A 17800-nucleotide genomic window follows, 5' to 3' on the forward strand; every position below is an offset into this window, starting at 1 on the left:
GTAAAGGTTAGGGAGAAATCGATAATTAGGGTTTCAAGGTAATCTAAACGACGGTTGAAAACAATAGCTAAAGGCAACCTAGGGATTATTGGTTCATCCTATGGTTGACCTAACATCCTAATCCTAATCCTTGTTTATGTAAATCCTAGTTTCTAAGGACGAATCTCTCTAAAGCCTATCCCCTTCTTCGTTCGATATCCGGGGAGTGTGTCTCTCAAGGTGTTAGACCTATTCTCATGGCTAACTCCTATATTAAGATCCTTGATTGTACGAGATTCTATAAGTCCCAAGGTTCACTAGGCTATTCTCATGCTTCGCAATCCTTGTCTAAATTCACTTGTTCGGTTATTAAGACTTCTTCGTTCGATTCATCACCTTAATAACTAGGGTAACGAATTAACAAGTACTAACCCTCCGCGTTCGCATCCAAAGTTTGGTACTTGTTAATATCGTTGTGAAGAACGGTGAATTTAGATAGGAAAAGTAGGGTTACATAAACTAGGGTTTCGGATTAGGAATGTTGGATCAAGCCATAGGACTCTTCCAACAATCCCAAGGTCTAAGGGAATTACTCACTCATGGTTGGTGTTGCCATGAATGAATAAGAAGAAAACAATAAGAACAATTGAATAAAAACGAGAACTTTTATTCAGAAATAGTATTCTGTCACAATACAATATTCAGAATTCAACATGATAAAACAAGGAGAACAAGCTCTCTATTTATAGCCTACTAATGACTTAAGCCCTAAGAAATAACTGAAGGAATATTCTCTGAAGATCCACTACTAGAAAAGTCTTGAATACCGACGGATTTTAGAGACGGAATTTTTTCTGTCACTGTTAGAGACGGAATCGGAGACGGAAAATGAAAGTTGGAGACGGAAGTGACATTTTTACATCAGAGACGGAATTTAGAGACGGTTGTATCGGTGACAAAATTATTCTGTCTCTAATTCCGTCTCTACTAAATCAATTATTTTATTTTTTTAAATGAATATTTTGACATGTACTCAAATTAATGGAGACCGAACTGCTCCATCTCTAAGTAAGAATAAATTAAAAAAAAAAATCCTCTATTTGGCTCCAAAACCATTATTTCACAAATATCACCAAAAGACAAAAATCCCTCCAACATTTCAATCGAAAAATTATCCTCCTGTCTCCAAGTGATGATATTGGTAATTTTACTTTCACTTTTCCCTCTTTCAATTTCAAGCTTTTCCCTTTCCTCTTCTCTTCCAATTCGTTTTCCCTTCCACCACCGACACTATTCAAACATTGCCATCCACAATCAAACTGTATTCATCTCTAATCATTGAACCCTAAACCCATCTCTCTCCATAAAATCCTAACCCCATCTCACTCCATCAACCAATCTCTTCTTTGTTCGGTGAAGACTCATCCATCTCTCACAGGTAAGTTTCAATTTCAATTTGATTTTCATGCATGCTTCAATTTCGATTTGATAAAATTAATCTACTTTAAAACTGAATTAATTAATAATGCTTCAATTTGAAGATGCAGACTCTAGAATTGAAGACATAGACAATTTTTCCCTCTTTCGAACCCTAGAATTGAAGGAAGATCTATCTATCTATCTCTCTCTCTCTCTCTCTCTGAACTTGTCGTGCATTGAATCTTTCGAATCCCCTTCATTCCAAGGTATCTTCCTCTCTTGCTTTCTCTGTGATGATTCTTTCAACTTACACTGACTAAATTCATGTACCTTTAATTGGTTTCTGTTTATTTTCACTTTCAATTTGATAATTTATTTATTTTTTAAGAGTTTCTATCAAGGTTTGACACAATATTAATCCCTTATTAAGAATAGCATATCAAGGCTTAACAATCTGTTTTTTATTCTTATCTTAAACCAATCTTATCATTTTTGCTCGTTTGGGAGTTTAAGTTATATTTATGTTTAAGAAGTTAAGGTTTTTGTTTCATGTTTGGCAATTTTTTTTTTTACTTAATGTTCTGATATGGTGAAATTGTGGAAATTTGTGTGTATGTGTGTGGTGAATATTTATCTTGAAAGAGTGCAACTTAGTGACAGCTGTAAGTTTAATCATAGTAACATAATTCACCGGTTTTATGGAGAACCGCGAATTGGTTCGTGCGAACCGGTTCGCGGTTCGTCGGCGTATTGGTTCGTCGAAATTCATACCAAAATTCGTGCAACTCAACGAACCGAAGTACCATGAGCGCGTTTGAACACCATGGACATTTACGCAAGTTTTAAGCTCTCAAACGCAGGCTTGAAATAGATTTTGGAATGGCAATGAAGTGTGGCTGCATTTTTCTGCGTTTTCTTGCGGCTGCAGTTTTGTGTTGTTAGGTTGAAGAAGATAGATGCACATGTTTTTGACCCGACCCATTTAAGTTACTCTTTATATTGGGCTTTTTCTAAATTTGGCTGGCCCAATGAATTGAGAATTGCTACTCAGAAGTAATAAACAATATAATAAGTATGGCTTTGTGAAAGCAAAAAAAATTAAACGTGAACTCAATTTTTTTAAGTAAAATATTTTATTTATTTATTTTTTGTAAAAAAATTCTAGTAAAAACAAATATTTTTCTTAAAAATTTATTGATGGCTTACTATATTTAATTAGGTAATATTAGTATTACGAACTGAAGCGTACCGAAGCTCTATACCCCTACACATACCGAATTCTTCTATTGTCGCGTACCGCGAACCCGTACCCGTACTGCGTACCGACGTGAATTGCGAATTATGTGACTATGAGTTTAATTTGATAATTAGCATGATAAAGTTTAATGTTTAGCTTGAAAGTTGTATGTTTTCTAAATTCTGATTGTTGTTTTGGTATTAGAAGATCTTATATTTCAATGACCATGGTGATATTAGCCGTCCAATGAATTTGCTCGAACTAGGTAATCAAAATGCATCTGTTGCGGTTGGTAAAATGTTAGTAGGTTTGCTCTAGTTTCATTCCTTCCTAGCCAAGACAAATGATTCAGAGGTACAATCTTTTATCAAGGCTGATGTATTTGTTTCTGATTTGTTAAGAAAGCACAATTTAATCTATGAGTTTATACTTCAGGGTGTACTTTTAACAAGTTTTGTTTTTGGAATCAATATCAAAATTAATGGTGTATCTATTCCTCTCATCGAGTCCCTTAATCTATGTTTGTCTTATATAATTGAACTATTTTTTAGACTAGGTGATTTTTATTATATAATTTCCACTATGTTGATCGTGAAACTAATATGTAGACTAACCTATCTACAGGTTATGGGTTTCTTGAAGGAATTATGTTTAGGCTCACTGTGTTTATTATTGTAGGAATTGTGTTTAAGGTCATTGTTTATTATAAAGTTACATAACCCCTCTACTCTCATCACTATCGTTGTTGATTTAAATAGTTGTTGACTTACTTTTTTAATGTTTATTGTGCTCATCTTTTCATAAGGTATTGTTCTGGAGTTTACGTGTCTAACTGCCAATGGATTTTACTTATGATCATTGTGTTCTAGTGTGGTAATCTTTTCATATTAGTTTAGTTTATATTTCATACTAACTTAGTTGCTGATGAGTTAACATTTCAGTAGTTGGTGTTGAGATATGGAAATTTATTCATTGTGGCTTATTTTTTACAGGGGAAAATTGATTCCATGTATCAAGTGATAATACAATTGAGGAGAAGACCAAGTCTTTGACTGATGAAGTAAGCAAGTTAAAATTGTTTTATTTTAGGTCAACTTCAACATTCATTAGTTTGATCAATTGTTATATTCAAGTTCAGCAGGGGTATTGAGCTGGATATTCACTATCATTTGTATAATCAAGGACAAGCTTGGTACAATGAACATAGATGAAAGTTAGAGCAAGAAAGCAGCAGCATAAATGGAGATTGGACAGCGTTGTCAACACAAAGATTTCTTACCTCGTGGATCAGGTATTTATTGATACAATCGGTGATTGTGAATTGCGATTTGGAATTTGTTCATAATTGATGCGTTTTTGTAGGGATCGTTCCTCGAAGCCACTTGTTTTGCCACTTCACAAGAGTGTGACGAGGGAACAAGAGAATATGCTGAGTTTCTTCACCTTCCAAGCAAAAGATTCGCCGATTTTGGTAATTTTTGCGATTTTTTTCTTCTCATTGTTGTAAGTAAATAGTTGTGTTGTATTTGTCTTTTGTTAGGATTTTGCTGATTTGAATGTTTTTGACTCTATTTGACCGCTTTCAAAATGTTTCCATGTCTGAATGGATGGATGTTAATGAATTTTTGTTCATGTTTTGTTTCTCATTGGTCTTTAGTAAATGGCTGTGTTGTGTTCACCTCTCGTTTAGATTTTACTGATTTGAATGTTATTGACTGCTTTTAAAATGTTTCCATGTATGTATGGTTGTTAATGCCGGTGATTTAATTTGTGTAGCTGCGATCAGGAAGGAAATTCAACATGAAACCGATAGAGAAACTGGTTGATCCAAACAAATTTCAATTGTCCCTATTCATCTTAGCCTATATTCTCCCAATTGGTTCGTTCCAATATTTGGTTTTTCTTTATTAACTATTGCTGCATTCTATAATATGTAGATCTGTCAGTAACAACAATGTGCATCATCTTGTGGCTGTTTGTTCATTTTATTCAAGTGTTGAATTACTGGTGACCTCTTCTGACTCTTGCAGTTGTTAACTTGACACTCATCGATCTTCCTGGGCTTACAAAGGTCGTTGTAGGTACGCATTGAATTGACATGTCTTTCTTGTACATGGTTTTACGGATATTTAGTAGGAATTATATTTTTGTAATGATGTGTGAGATGCTAATAGATATTGTTGCATAACCACAGAGGGCCAACCAGACAATATTGTGCACGGCATTGATAATATGGTTCGCTCCTACATTGAGAAGGTAATGTTCATTCAAGTGTCAAAGCTTTTAATTGGAAATAAAATATTTTAAGGCTCAAAGTGTATGATTTTATTTTTTTTTTAAAAAAATTATATATTACTTCACTAGAAAACATGGTTGGGAACTTGAAAATATGGCAATTGGCCATTACATGCTGCACCATAGGCTTGTTGTTGTGAATTTCCTCATCACTACAATTGATTCAACATATAAGGCCTTTATGCATGTGGTGTTGTTAATATTACACTAGTAGAACAGTCCAACTTCATGTGCCAAATAATATAGAATATATATATGCCATACACAACATATATGCCTTGTCAGGTATGTATCCTCATTGTTGTCTTCTTGTTTTTGGATTTGGCAGGGTATTGAAATCGGCCTTCATTTTGCTGTTGTAACTATTCTTTAGAATGTTAAGGTTTTGACTCACCAATGTTACTTCAACAAGTTTGATGGAAATCTTGTTTGTACATCTATGGTGGACTATAAATTATATAGAATGTGATATGTGAAGCTTAATTAAGATGGTGTAATTATGATGTTAAGTTAAATTCTATTAGACTATTATTTAGACCGAAGCAAGTTTATATGCATGCTTGGAAAAGGCCAATGTGAATATTTTTTTTTTAAATATATTACTGTTAGAGACGGAATTTGGAATCTGTCTCTATAGAGACGGAATTATATGCTTTGGAGACGGAATTTTTTGTGTGCTGGTATCACATGTGTGGGACGGATATTTGAGGTCAGAGACGGAATATTCCGTGTCTAATTGGAGACAGAATATAAATTCCGTCTCTAATAAGCTTAGAGACCACGGATTCAACGACAGAACTGGTTCCGTCTCTGATTCCGTCTCTAAGTCATTTAGTGACGGAAATTTTGTATTTTAGAGACGGATTTTGCCTGTCTCCAATTTCAATTTTTCTAGTAGTGATGGGCTTTATCGTCAAAGCAGGCTGCGTAGAAAACCGCTGTTCGGAGCAAAAAGCAGCTAAAAGGGATGCTGGCAATCGCGCACGGCCGTGCGCCTTGCAGGCGTGGGCCGTGCGCCCTTCACTGACTTGGGGGAGCGAATTCTGATTTCTTCAAGTGCATATTTCGGTCCCAAATCTTGGAAATCTCCTATTTTTGTGCTCCAAATCCCTTTTCTTTAGCTCCAAGCCTTGCAAATCATATATTTGATCCTGAAATATAATATTGGATTCTTTGAAGTAAAAAGCTCTTAAATATAAATAAAAACACATAGAATCTAATTAAATCTAAATAGAATTAAACTAAATAATTTAATTAAAATACGTAATAAATCTACTTATCAATATGTATTAGTAATATTATGTGTCTTTTTTTCTATCCGAACCACTAACCTACTTGTCAAAAAAATATATCATGCGTCTCTTAGATTTTTATGTCAAAAATAAAATTGTTTCTTAGATTTTAAATTTTTATGGGTTAACTAATATGAGATTTACGTATTTTTTTTGAAGGAATATGAGATTTAGGTATTAACTTTTTTTAACCATATATCTATTTATATTTTTGGTACAATCCATATATATAATTAGCTCAGCTAATAAGGACAATTCATTAGTATATGTAGAGTCCGGGGTTCAAACCCCGGCCACCACCAAATTTGTAACTAAATGTAACTATATTTTTTGTAACTATATTTTTATGTATTAATCAATACTATATATATATATATATATATATATATATATATATATATATATATATATATATAATAACCTCTTTCAGCTCTTTTCGGCTTACTTTTTCTTATTTCAAAGTTTTATTATCAGTTTTAAAAAAAATATTTAACAAATAAATAAGAATAAATTTAAATATTAAAAAATGTAACAAATAAAATATATATATATATATATATATATATATATATATATATATATATATATATATATATATATATATGGTTGTTTTTCCTTTATTATTTATAAAAAGTGTAAGAAACTGGATGAGTATATTCATACTTACTTTTTCATTATCACAATTATACCCTTAAGCATTTTTTTCGAATATAAAGATTATTGTTGATATATCATTAAAAAAATGAATTTAGATTTTATTTTTTTGTTATATTGTTGGTGTCATTGAAATAAATAATCATGGTTAGTTTTGTATGATAAGCACTCATCCATTTGTAAAAGTTATCCCAAAGGCACATCCTTGACGAGTCTTTCTTGTTTTCTTCTACCCCTTATGTCCCTTCGGTTTCGAGTGGAACCAGATGCAAAAAAACTTGAAAAAATTGCAAAAATCCTAAAAAAATTCAAGTCACTTTTCTGGACTTTATGTCTATAGGAAAAAAATAGAAGGTAAAAATTATGAAGAATTTCAAATTACAAAGGCAAACTGTATTTTTTTACAAAGACATTTTTCAGATCATTATAAGGTCAATTTGAACAATTAACCCATGTAATTTTGTTCTTTCAAGCATTGCGATTGTCCGATTTTGACATTTCATTTTTTGTTTGAGCGATTTTAACCTTTTATGTTTTATCCTTTGCAATTTCATAGTGTCTCTCAACTTTTCTTGATTTGTGCTAATTCGACATCATTTATTCACATACCATTTCTTTAAAGTTAAACTCGTGCATGGGAGTTGAAACTTTCACAATTTAGAAACAATATTCCCCATCCTGTTTCGACCTCACTTGTTTTGTTTTTCATTTTTTTTCAAAGGCACGCTACCTATGACATATTGGTACACATCAATAAATAATGTCACAACATTCTTTCAAAATAAATAAATAAATAAATAATGTCACAACATAAAATCAGGGGAAATTGGAGGGGAACTACCACAAATTACAAAGAGGAAATTACATATTTGTCTCTTTATATGAACTCATCCTCAAGATTCAATGACCTTCCAATTCATTAATTATTTTCTGCATGAGTTTTATGGAATAGGCATACCTATACCTAAATTTATTAATATAATAGATTCTATATCTATCTATCTATTAAGATTAACGTGAGGATATGTGGTTGAAAACCTTTCAATATGTGAGGAAGAAGAGTATTTTATCAGGATTTGATTGAAAATGTCTCATACGAGACTAAAACAAGTATTTTTTGAAAGAGAAGAAAATACTCATGCTTGGAGATGTTTCGAGCAGAGAATTGAAGTTACTGTATTTTCCTTTGTTTTCTTTCCATAGTGCCAAAATCCTATCTTCTCCTCAAATTAGATATCAAAGGGAAATAATAATTTAAATTGAATGAAATGAAGCAATAATGTCAATTATGGCATCATTTCTTTATTTAAATGTTAAATAAAGGTTTTAAGTAGTTTTCATGCATCCATTTCACCAAAAACAAAACTTCCATGCACCCACTATTAAAAAATTAGAGAAGAAAATTTATGGATAAGACATCGTAGAATTTATGTGTATATTGTGTCAAAAAAGAATTTATGTGTATATATTTTAATAATGCTAGACTAACAAGTTTAAATATGTGGTGAGTACTGTATATATCTTTGACTCGACTTGAATTAGCTTACATTCAATGTGACTTCCTAATTAATGAAAAAAATTCTCAACAAAAAAAATGACAACGGTAACTTAATTATTGCACTATTAATTCATTAATTAAGTATTTTATGTATGAATTTTATGGAATAGGTATACCTTATCTTAAAATATAATAGATAGATGCTATATTTTTATTTAGATTAAACGTGATGACGATGAAGAATATTCTATGATCGGGATTAGATTGAAAACGTCTCATGAGACTTTATATTTTAATATGGGACGTCTCATGAGACTAAAAAATTATACTCATGCTTGGAGATGTTTTGAGCAGATGGGAGAAGTGATTGTATTTTCCTTTGTTTTCTTTCCAAAGTTCCAAAATTGTCACTTCTCCTAAATTTGGTAGTAATGGAAAATTAATAGTTCAAGGTTAAGAAAAGTGATAACAAGTGTCTTAAGGTATTTTTCAAGAAATCTAAATATAAGATTTTATAAATAGTATATTCAACACTTTAAAACTTTAACTTTTTTTTCTTTACATAAAATTAAATAGAATGAAGCAATAATGTCAATTTTTGAATCAAGAACATAATTTGATAATTTCTTTGTTTAAATATTGAATATATAAATTTAAAGTAGCTTTCTTGCATCACATAATTTATGTCTATACACTTATTATACCATCGAATTTTTATTTTATTTTAATTTTATTTTTTTGTTTTGTAAAAAATCAAGTTTAAATATATAATAATATAGTAGATATCTATGTACTTAAAATCTGATCCTTAAAAAAAAATGTACTTAAAATCTGGTATCTTTTTTCAAATTAAAATATTTTTTTTCTTCATATGTAATATTTTTGAATTGATAAAATAATACTCCCTCCGTTTCAAAATGAGTGTCGCTTTAGCCAAAAAAATTTGTTTCAAAATGAGTGTCGCTTTCAGTTTCCAATGCAATAATAACTTTTTCTTTTCAATTGTACCCTCCAATTAATATTCTGCACACTACTTCCAAAGTATTACTTTTAAAACTAACTAAATGGTTAATAAGGATAATTTGGTAAAATAACCATTCTCTTTCTCTTAATCATTGCATTTCTTAATATGTGTGTAAACACCTAAAACGATACTCATTTTGAAACGGAGGGAGTAATATTTTTAATACTAAAATTATGGACGACATGGGACAAGACAAACGGTGTTGGAAATTCACAACCCACGGAGAATACACGCTTAAATCGGCATATCACTATACCATGGAGAACCTAGTGGTTAACAACGATCTGTGAGTAAAAGGCAACTGGATGAAAATTTGGAGCTTTCGAATCCCACAAAAAGTTAAGGTGTTCTTATGGAGGGCGGCAAAGGGATGTCTACCCACAAAACATAGGCTTCAAACACGCGGTGTAAATGTTTGTGATCAGTGCATACATTGTGATAGCTCTCCTATGAAAATGACTGACATGTCTTTTTTGGATGCGAAAAATTAGAGAAGGTTTGGAGTGCAGTAGGCCTTTGGCACATTATACAAGACAATCTTGAGACAACATATGGTTTTGTAGCTCTTTTCTTCCGGTTACTAGAACTCTACAACACCAACAAATCCTTGATTTCATAATGATCCTTTGGTGCATATGGAAACGACGAAACGACAAGTTATGGAACAACGTCGAAACAGAACCGCGTATTTTAGTGAATATGGCATGCGATGTCTCAGTCCAATGGCAGCAGGTCTGCGTAAATCAGAGAATGAGAGAACAAGGAGAATACCACAACAGTGGAATGGCGGATCACATACAAGAGAAGTGGATTAGACCAGTAGCCGGGGAAGTGAAGTGCAATGTCGATGCAACAATTTTTAAGGATCAAGAATGTTATGGGGTCGGTATGTGTCTAAGAGGTGATCGAGGGGAATTCATTAAAGCGAAGACAACGTGGTACAAAGGTTTCCCACAACCCAGAGAAACAGAAGCAAGAGAGGTCTAAAAGAAGCGATAATGTGGCTTGGTACTATGAGGTTTTTCAGGGTGTCTATCGAACTTGATTGCAAGTAAGTGGTTGACTACATCTCTAGCAGCTTCAGCACCAATTCCATGTTTGGCGCGATTCTCAATACTTGCAAAACTTCACTTATGAATCATCAAAACTTTAAGATAAGTTTCATTAGGAGACAAGCAAATAATGTTGCCCACTTGTTAGCTAGGACGTCATTATCTTATGCTAGTTCCCAAGTTCATGATTATATACCATCTTGTATTACAACTACTATTAGAAATGAAATGAGTTAAGTTTGTTTCTTTTAAAAAAAATACTAAAATTAACTATGAAAAAATATGTTAAAATAAAGAGTATTTATCAAAAAGCAAAAGTAAAAAATTCGATCAATACTTAAATTTTTGTCAATATTGTGATATCATGACATGAAGTTAGCTACAATAGTACCTAAAACTCATTTAATGAATAAAATAAACTCAACATACCATTCACAATATTCATCATGAGGACTTTTTTGCATTTATCAAAAACTGTGATATCATGGCATGAAGTTAGCTACAATAGTACCTAAAACTCATTTAATGAATAAAATAAACTCAACATACCATTCACAATATTCATCATGAGGACTTTTTTGCATTTATCAAAAACTTCCAAAGACATCATTAAAATTTAATTTGAAAATGAAAAAAATAATAATATCATTGCCTTAACCCTCTCCGTTTGGTTTCTATTTTGTCTTCATATTGTTCCTCCAAGAACTTTTTTTCCCTATAAATATTCAAGCAATACCCATCAATCTCTCCAGCACAATCCTCTCCTCTTCTACAGTGTGCAAAAGAAAAGAAAAACATTTAAAAAATATGAGTCAGCAACAGATTCTTCACTCTCCATGACCTTTAATCTATGAACACATAGACTCATCAACCTTTGATCATCATCATCATCATCATCAAGTTGTTGAGCCGTATAGCTTCACCATGGTTGACCATGTTGATGACTATGATCCATATGGCATCATCATGGATGACCATGTTGATGATGACTATGTTCCATATGGCATCATCATGGATGATCATGTTGAATATGATTATGAATTCAATACTCTATTAAGCACTTCAGAGAATAGTACTCTCTCTGAAATCTCCATATTCACCCATAATCATATCCAATTTCCAATTGATGAAGAAACCTTAGAACTTCCATCTCTAATGGAATTAGATTCTTTTGATTCCATTTTGAGTCCCCAAATTGGTAATATTCATGAACAAGAATATTACCAAGAAGAAAGTGAAGGGAGTTTCCCTTCACAAAATTTTCCACATAACCTCGAAGGGTATAGTTCAAATAACCTCGGAGACGGTTGTAAAATGGCCGCCAGTGCCACTTATGATCATTTCCCTTTACAAAATTCTCCCTGTGATGCATGGAGTCCAACACTTTCAATGATATCAGATTTTTCATCAATTCAACAATCACTTACTTTGCCACAAGAAAATATGGAAATTGAAAACCAAGTGAGTCTTCCACACTTGATGGAAGCACATGGTGAAGCCTTGGAGAAAGGACAAAAAGCACTAGCAGAAGTTAATTTGAAGTGTATAAGCCAAAAAGTTACCACTCCAATTGGTGACTCTCTTGAGACACTTGCATTTTATTTGGCTCAAGAAGTGACAAATCATGGAGAATACCTCAAAGGCGAGGCATACAAGAATTTTCAGGCTGCTTTTAAGGTATTTTATCAAGGAAATTTGGTTGGGAAAATTGCTCATTTTTCAGCTATTTCATCAATTCTTGAAGCTGCTATGTTAGAAGATTGTGATGAAATTCACATAATTGATTATTGTTTTGGAAATGGTGTTCAATGGCCTTTTCTATTGGAGACTGTTTCAAAAATGAATAAAAAATTGAAATTGACATCAATTAAATGGAGTGATGAAAATTCTGCATCTGTTTGGAATTTCGAGGATACCAAAAGGGAACTTTATGAGTATGCTAAATCATGTGGTTTGAAATTGAAGGTAGAGGAAAAGGAATTGGAAGAATTGATTAGTGAGATCAAAATAAAGAACGAAAAGGGCGGAAAGAAAGTGTTTTTGGCTTTCAATTTGATGACCGGTCTTCCTCATATGGGAATGGTTAGAAGTAGAAGAAAACATGCTTATGAATGTTTGAAGGTAGCCGAGGATTTGATCAAGAACTATGGTAGCAAGGGAATTATTACTTTTGGTGATGGTGATGCATTTGAGAAACTGAAAAACAGTTTGAATTTCATGTCATTTTTTGAAGGGAATTTGGTGCATTACAAGGCTTTGTTGGAATCAATTCAATCACAATTTTCAGAAAATTTCTCAGAAGCAAGAATTGCATGTGAAATATTGTTTGTGGCACCTTGTATATCTTCTCTTGATTGGTTGCAAACATGGGAAGAGATGAAAAGTGATGGCTATCATCATAAAGGTGAGATTAGCTTAGAATGTGGAAGATTGAGCAAAAATGTTTTGATGGAAGTCAGAGAAATGTTGAGAGGAAGTGATAGTTCATATCAAGCAAGAATTGAAGGAGAAAATGAGAATCAACTTGTTTTGGAATGGAAAGGAAGTCAACTGTTAAGATTTTCTATTTGGAAAAATTGAAGTCTAGGAAGTTAGGAGTGAACAGTACTTTTTTAGTTTTTTAAATGTTCCTATATAAATTACACATTCAAATGATAGGTGTATAGTTATTATATTTTGAATTGTATAAAGATTCTTTATGTTTCTACAAAATATGTAAATCTGAAACATATTTTAATGATAACTTTATGTTTACTTAAACACTTTTATTCAATCTTTGTTAAAGTCACTTCTTTGTTAGTAGAGATCTTACAAGTCACAGACCTTGTCAAAATAACACAAACTAATGCACAGTTGAATCAGCAAAATTTACCAAAAATAGTGTAACATAAGTGGTGGATCACATAACCATTTGGTCAAGCATTCGATCACACTGACCGGTGCGTATGAGAAAACATATGCCGGAAGAGATCAGTTTCTTAAATGAATCTCAATTAACTTAAAAATTAATCTCCATAATTTCAAGAAGATAATATTCTAAAAAAAAAAACAGAAAATCAGTACTACAGATTAGTTACACCAACACAAAAAAAAAACAGAGCAATAATATTCCCAACGTAACAGAGCCTAAAACTGATGAAAAAGAAAAGAAAAGAAACATCTCAATTTTGTGATTAGTTAATGTGGCCTAATAATTAATTAAAAGAATATATTGTTTGAACTTTAAAGGAAAGAAACACGCCTCTTAGAAATGTTGCTTTAGATTATTTAATGTAAGCAATTACGCGTGTAAGCAATTTCAACGAAATTTTAAAATTTAATATTACTAATAGATTAGGATATGTCCCCATATTTCAAGACATGTTTATGTACGTTAAATGTGGAGTTCGATCCCGGACTATGATATATGGAGAAAATTCGGTTGAAATAAAAGAATTCATCTTACGCGTGTCATAAATTTCTCGACATAGATCGGTTATTGTTAAATGATGGCGGAAACTTCGTATCAATATTATTGTAGCGCAGAAAATTGTGAGGTTGGTTTGTTTAGATAAGTAATGGAAAAATATGATATAATTTCTCTTTGGCTTTTTTTACATAAAATAAGAGAGTTTGAGGGAGGGGGGCAACCATCTATAAGGAAAGCGAAATGAAGCAACAAACAAGTACATGAGGACATAATGTCTCTTTTCCCTTGACTTGACACAAAATTCATGAGCAAGTCATAGGGTGAGACTAATTCATTTTTGGCATATTCCTTGTCTTCATGAAAGCATATCTAATGCTATTCATATAAGCAATTTTACATATTAGCGTTGTTATGATCCCTTCTTTTGTATGCGGACAAAGCGGTAATCATCATGAAATTTATGCACATAAGTGTGAGGTTCCGATTTCGAATTCAAGTAAAGCTGTTTAATCTAATGTAATAATTTTGTATTGTTGGTTGAACTAGATTTTATGAATATTTTTTTTTAGCTGTATTTTTTCGGTTCTTATAAGAAGGGCCCCTAACAATCCGAAATTCGACCGAAAGATAAATAAAACATAGTCAAAATTGTTCCTATCAAAAATGGAATTTGGGTTTCCCAAATGATTCGTCGCTCAGTAACTAACCATTTCGGCCTAAGCACTTGATCAACTGTATTATTTGAATCGGTGGGAGAAACATAATTAAACATTTTTGTTCATTTTCTTTTTCTTCTTTCATAAACTTATTAAACTCATAAAGTTAACACTTCTACATTAGAGTCGGTGGTTTCAAAATTAAGAACATCCACTCCTAATCCTAATTTTTATTAATTCGGTCAAAAACAAATCCTAATTATTCAAAGGAAATTGTTTCCCTCCTCTAATAAAAGGAAAAGAAAATAACACCAAGCTTCAAACACAAACTTGTTCATGCGACATTTCAGTTTCCTCTTCTGACTTCCAACGAAAGAGAAAAAAAAAATCTTTTTTCACATAAAAGGTTGCTGATTATTCTAGAAACATCGACGTGAATGACTTTATCTCCATAAGCGACGATCTCCTTAAGGTTTTGAAAGATCCTCCTAATGATCGTGAACTCGACATCCTCTTTCAATGTCTCCCTTTTCTCTCTTCCTGTTTACTCTTCCATTTCTGCGTGAAAAATATTTATTGGGGTTTGAGTTTTTTGTTAAAGTTTTCTTCTTTACAATGTTGCGATTGTTAAAATAGACCTTTTAGAGAAAAGGTGCAATGCTTTACAATTGAAGTAATGTAACCATTTATGAACAAAATCTTTTAAAGGGTTGTTTCCCTTCACCAAAGGACATAAGTTTCTCTATAAATAGAGACACTTTGGAGGCAGAAAAATATAGAGAAAAAGTCAGAAAAATAGAGACATAAAATCACATTGTTGTGTGTCAGAATTCTGCTGAAAATAATTCTAAATCATTCTTTCTTTTCTCTAGTGCATGAGAGAAATTGACAGACTGTAAGTGTAAACTACCATTGTCGATACACTTGTTGTGAATGTGCAAGTCACATCAGGGATTCCATCGTATCCTGAAGGGGAATCGAACCTAAAGGTTAGTTTGTCCCACAAACGCTTTGGAATTTATGTGCACACTTCATCACATTCATCTTCATCATCTTCTTGATTGAGTTATTGCAACAGACCCCCAACACAGGTTCTAACATAAGAAAAGTTCACGATAAGGTTTTTCAATGTTTGCATTCTCTTTCTCTATTATTGTCTAGGATGTGCTATCTTAAGTAATGATAATGGAAAATAAGAAACGTTCGATTTATAGAAAGTTTACTTGCAATTCAACTCGAAGTAGGCTGTTTGTTATGGCAACTGTTTCATTCTAAAGTCTACATTTGTGGACAGATGTGATCATGGCAATATATGGGAGGCACGATATGCATACAGATGAATTTAGCAGTATCATTTATGCAGAAATTTCTGGCCAGCACAGCAGGATGCAGACCATGGAATCCTGTAGAATTCTGAGTGTGCTGCGAGTCTTTTTTTGGAAGTTATTTTGAAAGAAATGAGAATCACATGGTGATTCAAGATTATCTTCGGCTATTTGCATTGGTGGAATCTATGAATTACGGGCTCGTGTATGGAGCAAGAGTGAATTATTTGAATTTTTGTGGACAGTATGCTGTCATAGCAGAGATAGGATTTTTTTGGTTTTTTTATAACAAAGAAGTGTAACCCTTTCAAGCTGATTGAGCTCTGCCTCCATTCCCTTCCAACATGTCCTCCTCCATCTCTTTCGACTCTTCAGTGTTTCTCCGATGAGTCTCCTATTATGATGATGCCGTTAATGAAAAGTTGTTTATAGGGATGGGCAAAACCAAAAATCAATGAGAATTAGAAGAATTTGATTTTGAGGTAGAAGTTGAAAGATACGCCTCAACAATGAGAATGGTGGGAGACCAGAATTATGAACTAATCAGCTTTTTGAGTAAATTTTATGCCACTTTTTTACTGTTATTTGTATATAACTAACTTTTTACTTATTTCAACCGATATGTGACTTCCGCTATCCGGTATTTGACATAGTAGAATTTTTTTCTTTTTGCTATTTTCTGGGGTTTAAACACTGATCAAAAGTAATTCCTTTTAACTCGACTTGCTCATATGATTCCAAGTCCTTTAAACATGATCTAAAGGAATTACTTTAGACAGTTGAAGTCTCCTTGAAAAGGAATTGGAATCTAATGTTCAATCGATATGTGACTTCCGCTATCCGGTATTTGACATAGTAGAATTTTTTTCTTTTTGCTATTTTCTGGGGTTTAAACACTGATCAAAAGTAATTCCTTTTAACTCGACTTGCTCATATGATTCCAAGTCCTTTAAACATGATCTAAAGGAATTACTTTAGACAGTTGAAGTCTCCTTGAAAAGGAATTGGAATCTAATGGAAAAGTAAGATTTTTCCAGCTGATTTATATGGCTCATAATTCTTGCTTCGTCAACAAATGACCTTGGAAGACATTTACTAATATTAGTACCTCCTTTATATCTTCATCTAAGCAATTACAAAACTCACATGCTATGATCTAATGTCTATAATTTGATTAGTTTAATTAATGTATAAACTCAGACGATAAACTCACCCTGTTATATATAAAAAGAACATTACAAAATTATAAATTAGACAGGGTGTCTCATTAAGTTATTTTATTTTTGAATAGAAAGGAGCTAAAAGGAAACCAAAAAAAATAAAACTACATCGAACTAACATTTGGAGTGCAATAAAGGACCAAGAGAATTAGGTGATTGATCATTAAAAAACTAAAGTTTTATTGTATGATCATAACTCAAGTTATCATGTTGATCCGTACACTTATTCGGTTATTGAAAGGAATGCTGGACTTTGACTTTGACAAAATCACCAAGTATTCTTCTAAAATGCATAATCAACTGGTAGCCGCAAAAACAACCATTCTTGTTGCGTGAAAGGCGATTAACCACAACAGAAGAATTCAAGCACTACTCAATATGTTTGCAAACACTAGCTTTTACCTAAGGATAAACTTTCAAAAACCCCTCATAACTGGGCCTAAAAAGAAGTTGTCCCGTCCATATTGCTAACCAATTTTCACTCTAATCAAGACCATCACAACCAGCAAGCAACGCAACATGAGCTTACTAAATATGTGAAAATTGAGCTCATATATTGCTGTATATTTTATAGTTTCTATGGAGTTTACATGCTATCTTTGATCTCAGGATTTTCGGAATTGAATGACAAGGTCATGTTTGTTAATTAGAGTTTTAATTCTAAGTAAATATCTACATGGATTGGTTTTAATATTCAATTGTGATATGCTACATGAGCTAGTTCATAAACACCTTTTTTG

General features: G+C 32.3%; 2 protein-coding genes across 24 annotated transcripts; both read left to right on the top strand.

The window, feature by feature from the left end:
• The first annotated feature begins 1110 nt into the window (after positions 1 to 1110).
• On the top strand, positions 1111 to 5469 carry LOC146908112 (phragmoplastin DRP1B-like). 23 transcript variants are annotated; one of them, XM_085726309.1, is made up of 10 exons: positions 1111 to 1417; positions 1521 to 1664; positions 2840 to 2989; positions 3628 to 3695; positions 3774 to 3926; positions 3998 to 4106; positions 4412 to 4514; positions 4666 to 4716; positions 4830 to 4891; positions 5259 to 5469. In XM_085726309.1, exons 6-10 carry the CDS (start codon positions 4062 to 4064, stop codon positions 5301 to 5303), a joined length of 306 nt encoding a protein of 101 aa, XP_085582435.1. In that variant the 5' UTR covers positions 1111 to 1417; positions 1521 to 1664; positions 2840 to 2989; positions 3628 to 3695; positions 3774 to 3926; positions 3998 to 4061; the 3' UTR covers positions 5304 to 5469. The 23 variants fall into 23 exon arrangements, 8 of the variants coding, with proteins under 8 accessions (XP_085582435.1, XP_085582436.1, XP_085582441.1 ...); XR_015018904.1 differs by having other exon boundaries at positions 1167 to 1417; positions 1527 to 1664; positions 2901 to 2989; positions 4412 to 4456; positions 4573 to 4716; XM_085726310.1 differs by having other exon boundaries at positions 1167 to 1417; positions 1527 to 1664; positions 2901 to 2989.
• A 5731-nt stretch (positions 5470 to 11200) lies between these two features.
• On the top strand, positions 11201 to 13210 carry LOC146908113 (protein NODULATION SIGNALING PATHWAY 2-like). Its single transcript, XM_085726325.1, has one exon. It carries the CDS (start codon positions 11375 to 11377, stop codon positions 13028 to 13030), a length of 1656 nt encoding a protein of 551 aa, XP_085582451.1. The 5' UTR covers positions 11201 to 11374; the 3' UTR covers positions 13031 to 13210.
• Positions 13211 to 17800: the final 4590 nt, after the last annotated feature.

The sequence above is a fragment of the Medicago sativa genome, chromosome 7, assembly GCF_051527215.1.
Source record: "Medicago sativa cultivar Bolivia chromosome 7, Bolivia_mono, whole genome shotgun sequence".
NCBI classification, from domain to species: domain Eukaryota; kingdom Viridiplantae; phylum Streptophyta; class Magnoliopsida; order Fabales; family Fabaceae; genus Medicago; species Medicago sativa.

Bases quoted from the DNA above. Each gene is read 5' to 3' on its own strand.
- LOC146908112 (XM_085726309.1), top strand. From the start codon at position 4,062: ATGCTGAGTTTCTTCACCTTCCAAGCAAAAGATTCGCCGATTTTG. The intron at 4,107-4,411 runs GTAATTTTTGCG...TAATTTGTGTAG, and splicing joins CAAAAGATTCGCCGATTTTG to CTGCGATCAGGAAGGAAATT. The intron at 4,892-5,258 runs GTAATGTTCATT...TGGATTTGGCAG, and splicing joins TTCGCTCCTACATTGAGAAG to GGTATTGAAATCGGCCTTCA.
- LOC146908113 (XM_085726325.1), top strand. From the start codon at position 11,375: ATGGTTGACCATGTTGATGACTATGATCCATATGGCATCATCATGGAT.